General features: G+C 35.2%; 3 protein-coding genes across 3 annotated transcripts; all 3 read right to left on the bottom strand.

The window, feature by feature from the left end:
• Positions 1 to 139: 139 nt before the first annotated feature.
• Positions 140 to 1423, bottom strand: LOC103955270 (EPIDERMAL PATTERNING FACTOR-like protein 8). The gene is made up of 2 exons (XM_009367149.3): positions 952 to 1423; positions 140 to 617 (listed from the first exon to the last, which is right to left on the bottom strand). Exons 1-2 carry the CDS (start codon positions 1049 to 1051, stop codon positions 367 to 369), a joined length of 351 nt encoding a protein of 116 aa, XP_009365424.2. The 5' UTR covers positions 1052 to 1423; the 3' UTR covers positions 140 to 366.
• An 11050-nt stretch (positions 1424 to 12473) lies between these two features.
• LOC103955267 (26.5 kDa heat shock protein, mitochondrial) lies at positions 12474 to 14127 on the bottom strand. Its single transcript, XM_009367146.3, has 2 exons — positions 13500 to 14127; positions 12474 to 13066 (listed from the first exon to the last, which is right to left on the bottom strand). The coding sequence occupies exons 1-2, from the start codon at positions 13816 to 13818 to the stop codon at positions 12654 to 12656; spliced, it is 732 nt and encodes a 243-aa protein (XP_009365421.2). The 5' UTR covers positions 13819 to 14127; the 3' UTR covers positions 12474 to 12653.
• A 2973-nt stretch (positions 14128 to 17100) lies between these two features.
• LOC103955265 lies at positions 17101 to 20286 on the bottom strand. The gene is given in 8 exon segments (XM_048584147.1): positions 17101 to 17311; positions 17380 to 17455; positions 17535 to 17601; positions 18126 to 18168; positions 18171 to 18215; positions 18643 to 18901; positions 19805 to 19941; positions 20054 to 20286. Coding segments are annotated over 6 exon segments (477 nt in total). The 5' UTR covers positions 19814 to 19941; positions 20054 to 20286; the 3' UTR covers positions 17101 to 17311; positions 17380 to 17401.
• Between the last annotated feature and the right edge of the window lie 213 nt (positions 20287 to 20499).

The raw sequence follows: 20499 nt of genomic DNA, 5'->3' as shown, positions 1-20499 counted from the left end.
ATTTGTTACAATAAATTAACAAACGACTTTAGTTTTAATTCAACTTTTGCAAAGATAATCTTTACAAAGTGATTCATAATAATAACAATTTTAATCATAAGCACAAAACTCTGTAATTCGAACACAAAAAACTTTGAGAAAGAGTTCTTACTCATACCTAAATAGCCAAACATTGTTGAAATTAGTCAGTATCTACGAACACATAATAGGTGCAACTGCACATCTAAATGATTGATAATTAAGGTTACTTTAACTTATCTTTTCAGAGCACACCGTGCATGAGCAGCTACAGCTAGGTAGAAGGTTCACCTAATGAGTAGCATATGCTAAGTTTCTATATATGGAAGGGTAAAGAACAAGATAGATTCATGGCTGAAATAGCTTATTTCCACATCTGCATTTCCAGGAGAGCAAATAATAGCTTTCACCTTCTTCTCCATGAGATGACAAACTGAGACGCTTTGTTTTGTGGACCGGAATCACCAGAGTTGCAATGCAAGGCCTGCAATTCAAACATTTGTTCTGGCATCCTGGAGGCCTTGAACCCAGCACCATTTTGCTTTGCAAGAACAGATCATCACTACTCTCATTGTTATGGCTTGATTGCACAGAATCCACTGGACAGTTTTTGAAACCAGAACCAAAAACCAAAATTAATGAAGATTAATTTCGTTTAGTTAACTATCATTAGCAAGTAAAAAGTATAAAAATAAAATATAAAGAAAACCCTAACCCTTCATCAGTAAGTACTTTGTACTCTAAGAACAGAAGAACAGAAGAGAGAACAGTAAGATGATGAAATGAAAAAGTGTCAAACATTGTAGTTTACAGACCCAACAGAGAAAACCCAATTCGTATTTTCAACTTTGAAAGGGAACAGAATGCTCCAATCCTAAACAGTTTTTGTTAAAGTGGGTAGGTGGTAGCCGGTAGGGTTTTAAATAATTATACCTGATTTGGGAAGTAAAGTCGTGAGTAAAAAGATGGAAGCCACAGTGATTATTGCAACTTTGAGGCCACGTACACGGTAGTTTCTGGTTGAAGGAGCCATCTGGAGCAGTACTCTTTGAAGGACCTGGATAAATCTTAAAATCCACTATTGGGATGTTCTGTTACAGTGAAGAGAAGGGATGCTGTGCAAGAAGAACAGGAGAAGAAAAGATTGGTGGTTGATAAATGAAGAGGCTGTAATTTAAAGAAGGTATTTATATTATTTTTAGACAAAGGTGGAATTAAAATTTAAAAATGCTGTTTCATTTCGACACTACATTTCTCTGTTGCCTGCCTTAGTCTTGCATTACACACCAATAAAAAGACACTGATTTTTGTTGAAAATGTAAATTTTTCTGGGTCTTTTTGGGGGCTGTTGCACCTGACACAAGGTTTTTAGTGAAAGACTGAAGTGACTATTTGACGATCTTGGGATAGGCATCTTGGTTAATCCATTGTCTTACAAAATGGTAGCACCCATCGGCCAATCACCTAAAAATATACTTCATCTCTCTTCTTTTATTTTTCTCTAAATTATTTATGTACAAATACTTTCTTGCTTGTGATTGGTCTTGGATTTCAAGATTAGTTAATGTAGCGATGAATTTTGTGATGTCGCATTAAGGTGAACAATACAATCTGAGTTTATCGGCATCCATTTTCGTTTGTAAGGATTCTAAACAAGGATGGTCTCCCTGCCCCTATTTAACTTTTATTTGAAGTGTATAAGGGTTTGACGCCCTATTTATTAGTGAGTCCTGTTGTATTTTCTTTGTTCAATCTTGTCAACGTGTTTGTCTGTTAGCCCTTTGTGGCTTTCCGTCCTTTTGGTGCGGCCATGATAATGATATTCCCAAATTTCCAAAAAAAAAAAATATATATATATATATATATATTTGTCGAAATTTTGATATACAAATATCTAAAGAAAAGGAAAATGATGGAGAAGACTACACCCATATTACTATTCTATAAGTTAAGGACCATTTCCTCAATTATTATCAAATATTTGTCGGAACAAAATGCTAGCCAGTAGCATTCAACTATGGTATAGAATAATAGAAATAGTCCAAACAATTCCTACAGTCAATAGTCGTCCTTTCTTAACTGGTGATTGAGAAAGTTGATTGGATTGGTCAGTTTTTTACCATTTGTAGAAAAAACAAGGAGATAAAACAAAGTAGAAGATGATCATTTTTCTCCTGTGAATAATGTAATTTGATTTTGTAAATTTTATAATTGAAATCGTTAGATTTTATAATTTTTATTTAAAAATTATTTTAATTAGAGATTATTTAGTCATATAAACAGGATGTGTGTACAATCATGTGTCAACAGTAAATTCACATGAAAATTTACATAGATATCACATGTCAACAAAAAACTGTACACACATCCTGTAATTAGATTAAATCTGTTATGTATACCTTTAATTTATTTATGTTTGGTTAGTCTACGATATTCTTCGATTTAATGAATGATAATTTTGTGATGTGATCACGTTCACGAGTAACAATATATCTTGGTGGTATAATCAGACATCTATAAAGAATTTAATAATGTCACTATGTGTTAGTAACTATAACTTATCAATTTTTGCGATTTAGGCGTTAAATGTTATGTCATGTTGTAACATTATTAAACGTGAAGGTATAGAACTCAAAAATGAACAATGATACAAAATTGTATTCCATAAGAAAATATATAATAGATTAATAATATGTATATTGAAATGAAAATCGTTGCCCTTGTAACAGATATTGTTTACAATTGAGAATAGCCAATAAACTGAGTTTTTGCTTGATTAAAGTGAAAACTTACTCTGTTTGTCCAAAAAAAAAAAAAAAAGGTGAAAACTTACTCACATGCATAAGTTTAACCCTCTATGTATTTACTAGGAGTAGCTCCAGTGGGAGCTAATTGCCCAATTAATGGGCAATGGAATCCACAGCCGCCCCACCTCTCCCAAAACCCCGAATGGCTCTAGCCCAGTCAAGCAATTGGGTTCAAGGTGAGGCCGAGGAAGAAGTCCAGCCAAAATCCACAATCTTAGCGCCTAACCCATATGATGCAAGGCTAACGTCAGCGTGACGTTAGCCTCAATTTAAATAATTAAAAAATAATAAAAAATTTCAAAAATTATTAAAAATACAGAAAAAATCTAAGAAAATTTTAATTTTTATACTAATATACCTAACCATACTCTTCCACCTTTGGTTAAAAAGCATATCCGAAATTAAAAATGAAGTTAATTTTATTATTTTATTAAAAAATGATAATAATATTTTAATACCAATAGTCTAGGCTATTCAGTTTAAGGATTAAGATGCACTTGGGCAGTTATTATTTATGTAAGATAATTACTGTTCATTTAAAGAAATTGAGTTGTCTATTGCTAAAGAGAAGGTGAAAAACTGAGATTTGCTTTAACCATAATACTGTTTATAGAGCAGTGTATTGGAGAATCCAAGCAATATTAATTTATCACCGCAATAAATAGGTACAAGTGACCTCTCTGGTCATGAACACCATGAGAAAGACTCCAAGCTCCTCCAGTTGCACACCTGATAAAAGTGAGTACGCCAAAACAGTTTTAAGATTTTCACCGAAAAAGTAAACACCGAACAGTTCTAAAGATTTGTAAAAGCAAACACCAAACAGTTCTAAAGATTTATAAGCAAACACCAAACAGTTCTAAAGATTTATAAGCAAACATCAAACAGTTCTAAAGATTTATAGAAACCTGAGGACCAGAGATTTTCGTTACTTTCTACAGCTTTTGGACTTTGCAGAACAAGAAGTGGCAAAATTAACTGCCTCTTGGGAAACCTGCAATATTAACTCCTTTTCTTTCTTCTAGTTCAAGCTCCTCAATTTTCCAAAGAACTGGTTTGAAAACTGAGCAGCAGTTCAGCACTTATCCCCAAAAACAGAAAAAAAAAATAAAAAATAAAAAAAAAGGAGAAGAAGAAGAAGAAACCCTACTGATGATAATGAACTAGAGCACAAATGAAATCCCCAAGACCTTGCACTTTGAATTATCAAGTAGATGTTGTGGAAGCTCTCTTATTATCTCGCATTTAGAAATGAGAAAAAATTAAGGTGTAATTTCTTTTTTTGAACAAAATCATATATTAGTTTCAAAGGTTGCATTTGCATAATCAAGGTGTAATTTCTCTTACACAAAAAATAAAAAACAAGATATAATTTCAAACGTATACGACTTCATTTCACTAAGACCCTTGTCATGAATCAATCTCATCCCCTAAATTCTGCTAAATAAAATCGTAAGAAATGAGTATTGTCCTCATTCATGTGTTCATTGTGTCCTAAAAAATAAAAAATAGATCAGACATTAATTTTGTATGCCATAACTGAAAAACAATGTATGAGATAATCAAGTAGAGTTGTTTATCAAATACCTATTCTTTCTTATATATTTTTCTTTATAAGAAAACCAAACAAATTAAACAGATGGCCATGGTTGCAACCAGTTCCAATATAATCGAACATCAAAACTTTCCTCGCCACATGCGGCAAGGCCCTATCCCAAATATGAAAGTTATTAAAACTAAAACCAATACTAATAACTGCATCTATCAGGAAGTTTGCCTCCCTATAAATATGGTTTCAAGAAATTGCTTTAAAGCAGTCACCAATCACTTGATATCTTCAATGATATTCCGCAAACGCCAATGGGTAGAGCAGCAGTCTTTAATAATTAACATCAATAACAAGCTTCAAATCACCTACCACACAAACTTTCTTGAAATCTTTTCCTTTAACTAATCAAAGAGCATCCCTCAAAGCTATAGCGTCCGTAACAGAAATGTTGTTTTCACCGAAGCTTCTTGCTCGAGTAACAATTGGTACTCCATCTTCATTTCTGATCACAAATCCAGCTGCTGCTTTTGAGTTGATAACCGACCATCAGAATTGATTTTCAAGTGCCTTCTTTGTGTTTGCTTTTCAAATTTTGCTTTCTACTCGACTTATCCACATTATTAGCTTGAATATAATCATTACCAAGGGTTGAAGCTAACATATAGACCTCACTGGGAGTAGGTTTACCATTTCTAGTACCACATTATTTCTATCTTTCCATATTTACCAGCAAATTAAAAGGTTTGAAAGCTTATATTTCTTATATCTAAACCAACACACTAAAGCCAATTTTTTTAGCTCTTTATGTCCTTAATAATACAAAAATGTTGACAATATGTTTTAAATACTACTAAACTCATCACACTGTCTTATTTTTCCCCCACCTCTTAAAAAAATATTTAATAACATGTTTATTCTTTTATAAAAAGACTTTTAAACCCCTACCCCATTTCTCTTTCCCCATCCTTCTCTCCCTTCGGTTTTCATCTCTTCTTGGTCTCTACATCAACTGCCATGGCCTCTCCGTCGACTGCCACCGTCTCTCTCTTCGTCCCCTGTTTATCATTTTAGTACATTTGTTCTCTCTTTTTTCCAAAATCAATTCAAATCAGCTTGAATTTGCCTGATTAGGTTTTGATTGGATTACAATCATAGTGTTTTCAAAATTTGGGTTTGTTTTATTAGATTAGGCTCCATCCAACTTTCTAGACAGCTCATTGTTGAGTGTTTTTGGAAAATTTCAGAAATTTTGTTTTATAAAATTAGGTTCCATCCAATCATCTACTTTGTCCTCTTGACTCACACCCTCAATTTTGTTACCAATTAATGCATTATGCTTGTAAAAGAAGTTCAAGGAGGACTGGTGGTGGAAACCAGACAATGGAAGTGTGGTGAAGGTTATTTAGAAGGGAGTTTTAATGAAACACTTCCGGTACTGTTCACTTTAACAAAAAATGACATTTTTACTTTAAAAAGTCACTCATGGTTAGGGGTGGGCATAAAAATCGTCAAACCAGAAAACCGAATCTAACCGTGACAAAAAAAAAATTGTAAAAAATCGCGTTGACCAAAAAAGTCAAAACTAGAACAAAAAAGTCACTCGTCGTTAGGGGTGGGCATAAAAACCGTCAAACTGGAAAACTGAATCTAACCATGACAAAAAAAACTGTAAAAACCACGTTGACCAAAAAAGTCAAAACCAAAACAAAAACCGAACCGAACCGTTTCAAATGGTTCCGGTTTGGAAATATTAAGAACCGTAGGAACTGGACCGAACCACTTTTAATATAAATTATTGTTTTTTTATTATTTTTATATAAATAAGACATTTTTCCAAGAAGACCATGTACATAAACCCAATATTTTTCTTCACTTCTCTCCCCCTCCTTTGTTGTTTTATCACTTTTCTTTCCCTACATTATTTTTTTTCATTCTGTTCCAGTATATTATGCATTACGTAGATTTTAGTTTTAGTTTAAGATCTACACTTTGGTCTTGTCTTGATATGAGCCTTTCTATCTTTTGATTTATATTTATATTCACACTTTCTATCTTCCGGTCACAAATCTTGTAGATCTAGTAGTGGAAACTTAAATTTACTTGAAGTTATGGTAGAACTATGTGTTTGGTATTAGAAGTACAAAATTAGAAAAAACATATATATAATTTTGGTTAGAACCGTAAACCGGTATGAATAGAACCGGAACCGTCATGAACCGAACCGTATGATTTTAATAATAAATTTAAGCAGAATCGCATCAAACCGAATCGGACCGTGCCCACCCCTACTCCTGGTACTATTCACTTACAACACATTTTTGTGTTTTTAATTAAAACTCAAAGTTTTCAAGCCTTTTTCATTAATTTTCCTTATTTAGAATTCTAGTGGGTGGGAAAGTAGAATTTCAATGTTTTTAAACTTTGATGGTAGATGTGATTATAACTGAGGTGGGAAAATAAGATAATTAGGTGAATCTATCATCACTCTATATTTTTTTAATAAAGAAAAAAAATGTTGCGAAGAGCTTTCAAGTAATATTCAATACTTTAAATGCTAGAGATTTTGATAACATACATCACTTTAAATGCTAAATAGACTCACATGAATTTGAAATTCTATTATGCTTTGCAGTATTTCAAAATTTTTTGTCTGTCAAATCATATAAAATCAGTGTCAACGTGTTTGACAAACCTTCCACAAAGAAGTGTAGCAACTTCGTATGATGACCAAAACATACACAACATTGAAAACAGTATTTACTTAGAGCAAGTCCATCCCTGAAAAAATGCGCCAGCACTCAGCCTATTTAATTCACTCAGTAAACAGTGATAAACCCTAATAAACAGTAATAGACCAAATACATTTTCACCCCTAACAAAAAATTGCCTAGTCAATTTTTTAATTTTTTATATAAATAATAATTTTATTAAAAAAAAAAAAAGGGTAAGTCTGGAACCTCCACAGTTTCACTAGAACCCTCTATACTCTCCCTCTACATCCTCCTTAATTTGTTTCTTCGATCATCCCCAAACACCAACTCTTGCCACTCCCGACGCGTCAACCTGCCCTCTGCATCTCTCTTTCTCTCTCTCTCTCTTTCTCCATTCGGATTTGGAACTGCGTCTGTTGGGTAGAATTTTTGGGGTGGGGTTGGTGATGGGTATTGGCAATCTGGGAGGTGCTGCAGTGGTATGTATTGGTTCGGGGGTGGGGATGGGTGCACTTTAGGTGAATTACCTTGCCCAAATTTCCACCCCTTCCGTGCAGTTTCAACCTGCCAAAATTTCCCATACGATCCAATAAATGAATTACGTACAAACACATCTAATGCATACCCACATTCAATCACATCTCCATGAACCTTCTTACCTAATCTCCAATCACGAGCAAACCCATAAGATTTAATCACAAAAGGGACTAACACCCACGTCCCACATTTTACTGTACATAGCAATGGCTTTGTTATACAGGCCATGTCGACGAAGCCTCTGATCATGACATTCCAAAGGAAGACGTCGGAGGAGGAGGAGGAGGCGGCAGAGAAGAGGGTGTAAGGTAAGAGGCAGAGCCCATAGAGGCGTTGTAACATTCCACATCGTCCAGGGGAGTGGATCATGTAAGTCTTATATGTATATTCTCATTTCTACCTAGCACGAGGCCTTTTGGGAGTTCACTAGCTTCAGAGTTCATCGAGACTCCGAAGTTAAGCGAGAAAGGGGCGAGAGCATTCCTAGGATGGGTGACCCACTGGGAAGTTCTCGTGTAAGTTTCCAGAAACAAAATTGTGAGGGCGTGGTCGGGGCCCAAAGCAGACAATATCGTGTTACTAGTGGAGTCAAGCCCAGGATGTGGTGAGGGCCCGGGCCGGGATGTGACAATTTGGTTTCAGAGCCAATCCTTGGCCAAATGTGTGTCAAAGAGGACGTCGGGCTCCTAAGGGGGGATGGATTGTAACATCCCACATCGCACAGGGGAGTGGATCATGTAAGCCTTATATGTATATTCTCATCTCTACCTAGCACGAGGTCTTTTGGGAGTTCACTGACTTTAGAGTTCATCGGAACTCTGAAATTAAGCGAGAAATGGGCGAGAGCATTCCTAGGATGGGTGACCCACTGGGAAGTTCTAGTGTGAGTTCCTAGAAACAAAACCGTGAGGGTGTGGTCGAGGCCTAAAGCGAACAATATCGTGTTACAGTGGAGTCGAGCCCAGGATGTGGTGGGGGCTCGGGCCGGGATGTGATAGACGTAGTGGGCGATAAGGTTGGTGCAGAGGAAGATGTTGAGGGTGTAAATGTGAGATGACGTCAATCGGACCGTCCGATTGCTCAGTCGATTTTAGGCTGGCTTGGAGACCAGCTTGGGCTGGGTGCCAGCCTATCTACTGGGCTGGAGTGAAAAATCTGGGTGCCAGGCCATTATTTTGGTTGGGTGCCAGCCTATTGAAACTGCTTTTAAGGAATTGTTATTAGTATTTCAAAAATTTTATTCTACACTCCTCACAAGTGTATTTTTCTTTTTAATTATAAAAAATTCAGAATGCAAAATAAAATTTTTAGAGCGTCAAATTGTCAATAACAATTCCCATCTTGGAAACACACAATCAGTGGCGGATCCAGGGTTTTAAACTCGTGGGGTCCCAATTATAAAGGTCAAAAAAATTATAGACAAAAATAACATTGAAAATTTAAATATAATACATTTCTTTCAAAAATCAAATGCAAAACAATATTACAAATTATAAAATCATAATTCAGGCGTCTATTACGAGGTTTCATAAGTTACTAGGGAGTACCTAAGTTATTGATTATCTAATATGAACCACTAAATTTAAAACACCGGTCAAATAAAACTCTCCCCATACTCCCACTATCTTTCTAACCAAACACACCATTTTTCTCTTTTACTAGTTTCCAAACATCCATCTTCTCTCTCACTAAGAACAAAGCTGCCATACCGCCACCAACCACCTCCCTCCCCATTCTACCGAAGCCATGGCAGCTCCACCCCCAAATTTCACCAACCCATGACAAATCATATCCATCTTACTAACCTTATGAAGGAAATTTCACCCATAAGAAAAATTACTAAGATGGTTGAAATAATTTGGGGAAATTTGGGCTTGTGTACTGCCCCCACTAGACGACAGAGAAAGGTTGGAGGAGAAGTGGGTGACACCGACAAATGAGACCATGGCAGAAGCAAGGAGGAGAGAGGCAGGAAGGGTCCCTATTTTCTTTCTTCTCTGTGCGCGGTCATCTTCTCTGAGAAGAAGACAGCCACTGCAACCTGCAACCTACAACCTGCACATACCTCATGCTCGAGTACGAGGGGTCCTCATAAAATTTATAGTAGTGATTTAGGATCGCCGATGGATCCTAGGACCTCCCAAGTCACTATGTGGATCCGTCCTTACACACAATACTGGTCACTCGGTTTATTACGGAAACACATTCAGTCTAAAATTTTGCTTTTATCAATTTAATTTAACCACTCTACTCCTTTTTGTTTGCAATTGGTGAGTTTCATGAATAAAAATTGAGCGTTTGGTTTTCAACAAAGCCGCTTATTTCCACAACACCATAATACCAAACAGGCCTTATCTTTTTCTTATGAAGCGTTATTATATCAGTGCTAATCTCAATTTTTTTCCTTTCCCAAAATTGGTTGTTCTTGTGTTTTCGGACTAGCAAAAAGAACATAAATATAATCAAGCTGTTTTACCCTTGCAGGGTTCGCAGCCTAGCTGCTGCTTGCAGAGGGACAAGAAAGTAAATTGCTGTTCTCGGTCAATTTGTCATCCATAACAGTCCTACATATGTTGTACAAAGCTCCAATTCGGGGCACATTGAGTCTCCATGTCTCAGAGTTGGGCCCAAATGATCGGCGTGATTTTGTTTTTTTTGAATGATCGGCGTGATTTTAGCTCAAACAAAGCACCACAATACAGCTTTCTTCTTTTTGGAGTAATACTAATTGTGGTAATGAACTTGTTTTTGGTTTGATACAACCATATTCTAAAGAGTGTCGAGTGTTACTGTTTTAGCCCACCAAGATATTATTTTTCATGTGTATAGTCTCGCCATCTGCTATATTTTTTTCCATCTCCATAAGTGAAAGGAGATAGCGATGCGTGCAAGGGGTATAGTTCGCAAAATAAGGACCTCGAAGAACTGAACAAACGTAGGATGCTAATTAATTTAACTTAAGAGTATCTTCAATGGGAGTCTCTATTTGGAAACTTCACCACCACCATTGAGGGACTCAAAAGGATTGAACATACTTGTCCCTAAAAGAATAGTAATTCCAGTGAGTGTGTGTGTCCATATAGTATAGTCCTTAAACTTAGGGACTAAAAGATTAAAAAATCATTGTAATTTTCAAAAGGAAAGAAAAAAAGCAGAAAGCTATTAGGATCGTTGATTTCACTTCAATAAACAAAAGAAAAAAAAAAAAAATCAGTGGAACCTATACATGTAGCTGCTATGGGTGGGCCAAGTTTTTCACTCAAAATGCCCACTAGGCTCCACCACTTTAGTCCATCTACTGTCCCTATATGTGGGGACTTGCCTCATGTATCCAGTTAGTCCTTATACTTTATGGACTCAGTTTTTTGGTGTATTGGAGAACATTATTCCTCATTTATAGGGTCCATATGATTATAAGGACAACTTTTAGGACTAGCATTGATAATTATGTTATTCCAATTCAAGATATTTCATTACAGACCCAAAATATAGTCTAGTTCATGGATTTCATGACAGATTGTTTGAGCTTGAAATATTAGATTTGGGCTGAATGTGGATAATTCACATTAGGGTTTAATTCTCGGCCTAATGATATTCCTTCAGGCTAGATGGTATTCAAATATCCAGCCCCTGATGAATTCGGCCGAGTCTTAACAGAAATGAGATTTTTAAAAGGATCAGGAGGAAAAATAATTCCGCTAAGTCCTAATTAAAGTGAATTGTACTGGATCAGAAAGAGTTTTGATAAGCTTTGAATCATCTAAGAATCAAAACTTGTTGTAGATAAGATAAGAAATGTATCTAAAGCATAGGAGGACTAGGTTCAAAGTCCTAGTTCTAGTCGAAGTGGTCGAAACCATGTGCAAATTGGTTTTAGCTAGTGATAAGATAATGTTAAGAATACCAAAGAAGTGCCGAGGAAGTATGGTTGCATTAAGACTCTACTTCGGCATACGTTAGTCATTGCGAAACTTGCTCTTATAAATAGAAGTGATCTTGCAACGTGAAAATGATCTTCAACTCAACACACAAATGCCCTGCACAAAATCTCTCTCTACGCGAAACCTTCTCATTCTTTGAGAAATCACTAACTCTCTCCTAACTCCGTCAACATATCTTCAGTTTGGTAACAGTATTATGATGACAATCGATGGCATCTTCAGTTGATTAATAGCACTGGGGTTGTAGAATCAGGCGGCCAAGAAGCCTCTTCAGTTTGGAGTAACAACACTGCTTTGGATTTGGCTAATTACCTATCCAAACCTCAACTCGTGAAGAGTCCTTGGTCTTCTCATGAAAGAGGTTATGTTGTTAGCCTTTCAGCAAAGTGAGGTGTTGCTAAGTTACTCAGTGTTCGGATGAACTTTTACTGAGACACATTCCTTCCTCCGCTGTGGTCGCTTGGACATAGAAGTTAGCAGAGCATCACATCAATTCTACTCGCGGACCAAGCTTAATCACAAGTTGGCACGTCTGTATTGACTAGAAAGATGTAATTAGCTCATTAATAGCTCAGCCTGCACATTATGTAGGCTAAATAATTTTTAGGTTCAACATATACTCAAAATACCATATAAATCATGACGATCCACCACCTTGTTAGATGAGGCTTCAATAATTTATTGTATTTAGTGAACGAAAGAGAAAAGATATACACTATTTAAAATCCTGAATTTCTATGAATTGTATCTAACTCCCTTAAAATTATAAGTGAATACTCTAAACTTTCAAGATTCACAAATTTTGATTGAACACCACCCTAGATATGTACTCTTTAAAATCCTTTCTGACTATTGAGAAAAGTGATGGTGCAAAAAATAATAAAAAAATTGAATTTAATCACCTATCATCTGAAAGAGAAAAAAATAAAGTTGAATTGATTCGAAGGGCTACCATAAGAGTCGTCGCAAATGTTTATTCATAATCTTAAAACACAGATCTTTCAACAAGATGGAGAGTCATCTCAACATGAACAAATACACAACCACACACATACACAAATATATCATTTTCGATTGATCAGATTCCCCGTCAATTTATATTGATCTCCTTCACCTCCTTCTTAGGCTTCTCAGTTTTAGGAATGGTTATGCTCAGTACCCCATCCTTCAACTCTGCCTTTATATCATCAACTTTGGCATCATCAGGCAAACTGAGAGTTGTGTTATAGTAACCATAGCTCCTTGATGACCAATACTCATCATCCGACCCTTCCTCGTCCTCGTCTTTGTGCTCTCCCTTGATTTCCAGAAACCCGTCATGAACAATGATCTTCACGTCCTCCTTGGCAAGCCCTGGCACATCATACCGCAGTTTGTAGCTGTCGTTTTGCTCTTTGACACGCCCGGACAGCGACCATGGTGATATGTTTAGGTTGTCAAGCAGCCTGTTTATGTTCTCAGTTGCTTGCACAAGTGCATTTCCAAGGCCTGAGGGGAAGAATTCTAGGAAGTCCAAAAGAATTAATTCGTTAGAAATTTCACTTTGCGCTGTGCTTTTACAACCATTTCATCAAAAGTCATATTTGAGAGATGACTTTGAAAAACAAGGTGACACACTGCATACAGTGAATATGAATCACAAATTTAAATACAATTAAACAATAAGGTAAATAACCGATAATTCATGTTCACAGTCTAACAACATAATATTAAAATAAAATGTCGGGCTGTCAATTGAATTATACATGTTCACAGTCTAACATATATAATTTTAAGAGGATTTGAAATAATCAATGATTCAAATTGAAAGTATGTTGTTAATAAGATATTTCGATTAATTAACCATCTGACAACAAAATATACTAGTACGTATGAGAAAATTTAGCATCAAAGACTAGCAAGAAAAATAAAATTGTAGAGGAGTGAAGGAAAGTACCATAAAGCGAAGGGGCGAAGTCTCTGTCATTGTCCCTCCAAAGGCCCCTTCTGCGTTGCCTTCTAGGGAACAACCTCGACCTTTTGCCCGGAGACACAGCGACATCTTTGTTCTCCGATTTCTCATCGGATGCCTTGTCGTTAGCTGCCGTAGAAAACCTCTTCGCAATCTCATTGCCAACTTTGCCTCTGCACTCTCCACAAACTGTCCTCTCACCAACACCGTGACCTAGAAGAGAAGAAGCAGCAGAAAAAGGTGGTGGAGAAAGCACCCTTTGGCTCTGGTGCAACTTCTTCAACGCCAAACGTGCCAAAGCCATTGAAAGATAACTTAGTTAACTCAAGGGTTATGAAGATTTTGGATTTGTGGGTATTTGTTGTTAGGATGTTTGCTGATGGAGAAAGGAGGAGGGCAGTTTCTGAATTTAGAGAGACTTGCGCTTGGGTTTTAGACAAGTGTGTAGAAGAGTCTGACAAGTTCTGGCGCGTGGAATAGTGGACACGTCACAATTTGAAGGATGGTTCTTGATAATTCTTTCCTTTTCCTATCGAAGTTCTTCGATCCTTCTCAAACATGTCATGAGATAAGGTTTAACACAAGCACGATCAATTGAAGAGAAATGCTACGTTTATCGCATTTTTCGTATCATATTTATACTTGTACTATTTTTTTTATTAAAAGTAAAGTTTATGAATAAACGAGAGTTATATTTTTATAAGAGAAATAATACAAATATAATATTAAAAATATGATAAAAATATCATTTTTGTTTGACTAAGTGTTTCTATGGAGCCAAGGGAAATGCACCTGATCCCACGTCTTTTCACTATGTTTACTTTCTTGCTTTTTACATTAACAATTACTAAGGGATAATGCAAAGGAAATTAGATAACATAAAAATTAATGATTGAATTATTACTTAATATTGGTAAACATTCTTATTTTTTTATTAGTGATACATTATTTGGTTTTAAAATTTAGCCTACAAATTTAGTCTCTCAAGCATTACTCTTTTGAGAAGTAATCCAACCAAAGACATGTTAAAGACTTTTTGTAAGATTATTTTGAAAGGGTGGTTCTGTACACTTCTTTTTGTTTCTTATATATTCTTTATATTTTTAATCTTTGAATTAAATAAATTTAAAAAAAAATAGAAAGATAAAAATTAAAATGCGGGTGTGCAAATGAGTATATGGATAACACCTTCATTTTAAAACAAAATTTACTATTTTTCATCAAGTTATTTTATTCATATTAAATTTTATAGCTATCTTTACACGAGGGTTACTCGTAGAGAGGAATATTAGTTATATTTCTCTCTTAGCACATTGCCTTTTTCTTATGCTCATTAAATCTACACAAAAATTGACGTTAAACTATAAGATGGTAGAGAGTTCAAGTAGAAGTGGATTTGAAAGAGCACCCTTAACATTCTTCAAAATGTATTTTTTCTTTCTACATATAGCTTAAAGTGCACAATAATTTTTTATTTAAAAAAAATGATAATAACAGCACCCGTTTTTATCATAAATGAAATGACTTTTTGACAATTAACCCCAAAATCATATGCAACGAAGGGCCAAGAAAGTCATACTAATTGGACCAAAGACCACAATAAAAATATGATAATGCTAAGAAGATCAAATTTTTTGAACCAAACTTGCAAATCAAATTATACATTATAGATGATTGAATTATTAATTAACTGTCAATTAACATGCTTGTTTTTTTTTTTATGGTTACACATCATTTGGCTTAAAATTTGGTCTCTCTAATATTATCCATAAAAATATATTTCATATATTAAAGAACGGAACCAACTTCTTAAAGTAAGGGGTAATGCTAGAAACTAAATGTGCAGGCTAAGAGGGTAGTATTCAATTGGGAATTTGAGAGATTTCAATAGATTTATAAATTCACGGATTTTTATAGAGTTTACTTGATTTGTAGATATTCTATATAAAATTTTAATTCAATTCCCTCAAAATCAAAATCTCATAGGGAGAGGTAAGATTTGTGAATGAGTAAATTACACTATAAATTCTCTCTAATTCCCTCTAAGAGCATCTCCAAGAGAGATGTCAAAATGTCCAAATCATCTATAACAATAACAAAACAAAAAAAAAAAAAAAAAAAAAACAACAACAACACTAATACTCTTCAACCGAAATGACAATTCTTATGTGGCGATGACATAATTTGGCAGAAAATAGGCTACTATCAAATTTGACAACAGCTTCAAATATTTTTTAATTAATTATTAAATGTTTTTTATTAAATTTTTATTGGTTATTTGTTTATATCGTACATCTTTCTTTTTTTTCAACCGACGAAAGGTCTCCTTATCCTCGCCTTCCGTCCTTGTCGAGCTACGGGGTTTTACTTGAGTTTAATTGTATTTTCTTGGTTTCTTTATGCTGTTTTGGGGTTTTGGCGTCTGTGCCTTTCTCCCTTTGTTTCTCGCCGGAGGTCCCCCTGTTCTAATGAAATTCCTCTTGGTTCAAACACATATAAAAAAATAAAAATAAAAAATCAACGAAGGTGGACGGTGCCATTTAATAATTAATTCAATGTCTGTTATTAATTTTTTTATTTGTTTAATAATTTATTTTTAATACAATAAAATAATAATTTAATTTAACATATCGAATGGAAAGTAAAATTTTAAAATATGTTAAAGTGCCACATGAGCTGCCAAATTTAAATTTTATATTCAAAATTTAAAATCTCCATTGAAGATGGTCGAATTCCTCAACTTTTTCAAATTTATGTTTGGACGAGAAAATAAACTTGGAATTTCAATTAAAGTCAGAATTTATAAATTAACATGAACCAATTCTCTTGTTTAGATTTATAAATGTAGAAATTTAGAATTTCTGTGTGAAAAAAAAACTTGAAATTTGGTATTTTCAATTTCTAAGATTAAATTCAATGTAAATAAGCGTCATTTATATGATTAAGAGTTTAAAAATAACAAAATTCGTATTCAATTACATTGTTGTTTTTAGTTAACCAACAAGAAAATTCACAAATTCTAGAAAATAAAATCCCGTAATTTCAATTTTCGTCATTTTAAAATTCTTTAGTAATCTTAAATTTATTCATCCAAACAAAGTATAAAATCAATTTCTAATTAAATACACCTTGAATGTTATATATTTCTTAAACATCCTAATTTTTTTTTTTTTTTTTTTGTCAAACAATAAATTTTGTTAAATTAACCACCGACCGGGTTCAAACCCACGCCGTCATGTAATAGCTTAACTTATTTCCATCATTGTGGTAAAGGACCACTTACCTTTAAAATCCTAATTGAATATACCTAAATTTTTAAGGATTTTAATAAGCTGTCTTAAAACCTAATTGAATACACTTCGAATTTCATAAAATCACTTAAAATCCTGATTGAATACCCTAAGGTCATCAAAATAATTAAAATCCCAATTGTATATTCGATTTGGCTCAACTCATTTACAACCCTATGCACAATTTCAGAGAAATCATATTTCCACTTTGACCCATAACTAGCAAAGAAAGTGGGTTCGGTCCCAGCTATAAACAGAAATGAACACTGAAGCAGATACAGCATGGGGGCGGAGGATGAAAATGAAAGGAAAGTGTAGACAAAGGTCAATCTTCGTCTTCCAAAACCCCCCACTAAGATCAGTGGAAGAAACCAATCCTATAAAATCTGTTTGAAAACGAAAATGTAGACAAAGGGCGCATCTAAAATGCCGCAAGAGTTAAAATCCAAGAACAAGCAAGCAAAAAATGATGTGATAGTTGATGATGCACAAGCCATGCTATTGCTTCCTATTTTCTAGGAGGCAGTAATAGTGTTGCAAACACCTGGATGAACTTTCGTAACTAGCCAGCTTAAAAATCTCTAGTACCTCTGCCGCTCAATCGTACAGCCCTTCTTGCTCCCAAATATCCACGAGAAAATCTACCATTTCCTGTTAATGTAGGAACCAGGAAAACAAATTAGATAGTGTGTTTAAGGATAATAGCGGGCAGGCAGGGGCAGGGGCTCACCGGGAGAGGAATAGGCTGAGGAAAAGGCTTGGAACTCCCTAGTAAACTTTCATACGACGCATTCAAACTGCAAGGGCACAATGATTTAACCATGCTGAGACAATGAGTGCTGACAAAGTACAGAAAGGTACTCATGAGTACCCATACCCTACTTTACACTTGAGAGTGAACGAAGCACTCAACGGACAATTTCCCAATCCCCAGTTAGTACATGCAATGCAACTTGGAATGATTAAATCCTTGCATTCATAGTGTTCTCATGAATAAAACTAGCGTTATGGGGAACTATTATTAGCACTCCAATAATCTCATTCTACACTCCTCAAAAGTGTATTTTTCCTTCTAATTATAGAAAGCTGGAGTGCAAAATGAGATTTTCGGAGTGCCAATAACAATTCCCATTTGGGAAAATTATTATCTTTTTTATTTTTAAAAATTCACTGATGAATGTGAAAGACAGGTTGTATTCAATCGTCTAGCATGTATCTGGTTAAGCAAGAGGTCCTATGAACAAATAGTTCTTTGTGGCAGATCTAACCATAAGAGGTCCAATGAGCTTGAATTCAATAAAGAACAGAAGAAGCAACTTACCTTAATTTGGGTTCTCGAATTTTCTTTGATGGGCTCTCAGACTTTTATTCCCTACCCAACGGTGCCTAGTCTGGTTCCAGAGAAGAAGACCTGCACCACAAATCCCAAGTAATATAACTTAAACAAGGATCCACACACACATTCGTATATGATAGCAAGATACACAAAATGACAAGAATAAAAGTTGTACGTCCTTCTTGAAACCATAGAAAGTACAGTAACTGTAAAAAAAACCCTTACAAGATTATATTTGCAATGAAATTTAGTAGGAAAAAGTTCAAAATAAAACGGGAAACAGGGTTGTTAGTAACACATAATTAGTTGACTTCATTACAGGTGATTATATTGCCGAAGCGGCGGAGTCTTTGGAATGTCATGAGGAGTCTGTACATGACCCACCTGATAATAAGTCATTAAACCAATTTCCAATGTGAAAAATCGACTCTCAGAAATGTGAACATGAAATCCCCAGGGATTAATAAAACCTTAAAAAGCAACAAATAAGTAAAGAACTTGCCATGATTTACAAATTCGGAAGGGGTGCTATTGCTGCCAGAGCCACCATGCGGATCAAGCGTCTGGTTTGTGCTGATTGATGAGATGCTTCCCTGGGACTGAACTGCACTGTTGTCCATATCCCACGTGCTGGTGGTCCAGAAATCCTCTGATATGCTTGGTTTCTTTTCAGTCCGACGTTCGTTTAACAACCCTTTCGGTGGCTCGTTCACTTTAGTTTTCAGTGCGTTCTTACTATGGCATGCTAGACAACCACTGCTCTGTTACAAACCACATCTGATTCTGTTAGAAATCATATACAGTTATATAATTTAACAATACTAACTAAACATAAAATCATATGATAGATTTGCAAACCATCACCCCAAGAAAGAACAGGCAAAGACAAAACAAACAAAACAGAACATTTTATTTCTTCAAAAAGATAAGAACTTGCATTGTCGATACAAATGTGTAGTATGGCAAGTGAACACTAAGCAGAAAATGTCCTCAACTATAATTACAAAGGGCTCAACATAAGCAAAAAAGAATACAATCCCCCGCACTAACATAACTCCAGCTCCTGATATCATTACTAGCCATGAGTACTCTGCTAAACCTCTTAATCAGGATATGCTTACAGGTTACAGCCAAATTCCAAAATCGAAATCATCGAAGGAACCATGTTGGGACGGCTCTATTAGATATTATCCAACGATATTCATTCCATCAACATTATTACGAAAGAGATGTTGAATCCCCTCTGATTAGCATCTGATTGGATTGACTTTAATCTAATTGAATCATAACCCGTTGATAAAATAAAATTTCAAGTCCAACCGTATAAATTCCCAATTTCTGTGTTTCTTGTTTTCACAAAAGAATAAATCTGAAAACCTTTTAGCTTTACTTAACCACATACAATCATATCACTAGGCTAAGCTAATAAGTTGGTGAAATTCCAAAAACTAAATGCAAGTACAAATCCCAAAATCCCATCTTCGATTCATCAATTCGCAACGATAAAATGCAATCCATTTACTCTTAGTTGCCTCCCAATCAAATCAAGTACAACTGAATCTAATTTACTCCACAAAGATAACAAATGAAGAACACCCAGAAATCCCATTGAACTACCTATCCAATAAAATTTCCAAATCCAGAAAAGGAATCAGAAAACTTACCCCATGCATGCAATACAAGGAAGACCCAGAAAGCAGTATCAGATCTAAGGATTTTCCCAGGAAAATGTAAAACCAATCAGCAACAAAATCCGATGGAAAACCGATTGCAGGAAAGAAAAACCAGAGAGCCCCTCCTCCTGAGAATTCAAACAAAAAAACAACACATGGGTCTCAATCCAACGGTTGAAACTCACCAAAAGAAAAAAATTAAGATAAAAAGGAAGAATATTTGATGACACCTAGACTGACCCGTGAGAAAGTGTTTCTGCTTTGATATCAGTCTCTTGCTCTCATTCCTGAAACCGAAATCCAAAGGCACCCACTTCTTGAAGCAAAGAAGCCCAGAAGGGATGGCCCTTTGGATTCTTTGAGTTTTCCTTCTTCTGGTTCTTCGATGGCAATAGCAAGGGCAAGAAACGGAACACAAAATGTACGATCGAGACGGAAAGTTTATATAATGGGATTCGTGCGTAGGAGCTTCGATTCCCCACCATTTAATTAGTTTTCGTGGGGCTTGTACTCGCTAATTTACCGTACATGTTTTTACATTTCCCCACCATAAATTTGACCACGTATAAAAGCTTTTGATGCTGATTAAAAAGAAGGGTTGTGCTATCTCACATCTTTTTTTACCTTTCACACACTTATCATAATTTTTAGTTGTCGAATTGAAGAATTGAAGAAGATCAAAGAAC

Source organism: the organism of the source record quoted next, unplaced genomic scaffold (genome assembly GCF_019419815.1).
Source record: "Pyrus x bretschneideri cultivar Hongxiangsu unplaced genomic scaffold, Pyrus_bretschneideri_v1 Contig20, whole genome shotgun sequence".
Taxonomy (NCBI): domain Eukaryota; kingdom Viridiplantae; phylum Streptophyta; class Magnoliopsida; order Rosales; family Rosaceae; genus Pyrus; species Pyrus x bretschneideri.
This window is presented reverse-complemented; position numbering and strand designations above follow the sequence as displayed.

What these genes read in the sequence shown, in the direction of transcription:
- LOC103955270 (XM_009367149.3), bottom strand. Translation starts at nt 1,051, where the DNA reads ATGGCTCCTTCAACCAGAAACTACCGTGTACGTGGCCTCAAAGTTGCA. An exon ending in GACTTTACTTCCCAAATCAG is followed by an intron (nt 618 to 951) that starts GTATAATTATTT and finishes AAAACTGTCCAG; the next exon opens with TGGATTCTGTGCAATCAAGC.
- LOC103955267 (XM_009367146.3), bottom strand. Translation starts at nt 13,818, where the DNA reads ATGGCTTTGGCACGTTTGGCGTTGAAGAAGTTGCACCAGAGCCAAAGG. An exon ending in CTTCGCCCCTTCGCTTTATG is followed by an intron (nt 13,067 to 13,499) that starts GTACTTTCCTTC and finishes TGGACTTCCTAG; the next exon opens with AATTCTTCCCCTCAGGCCTT.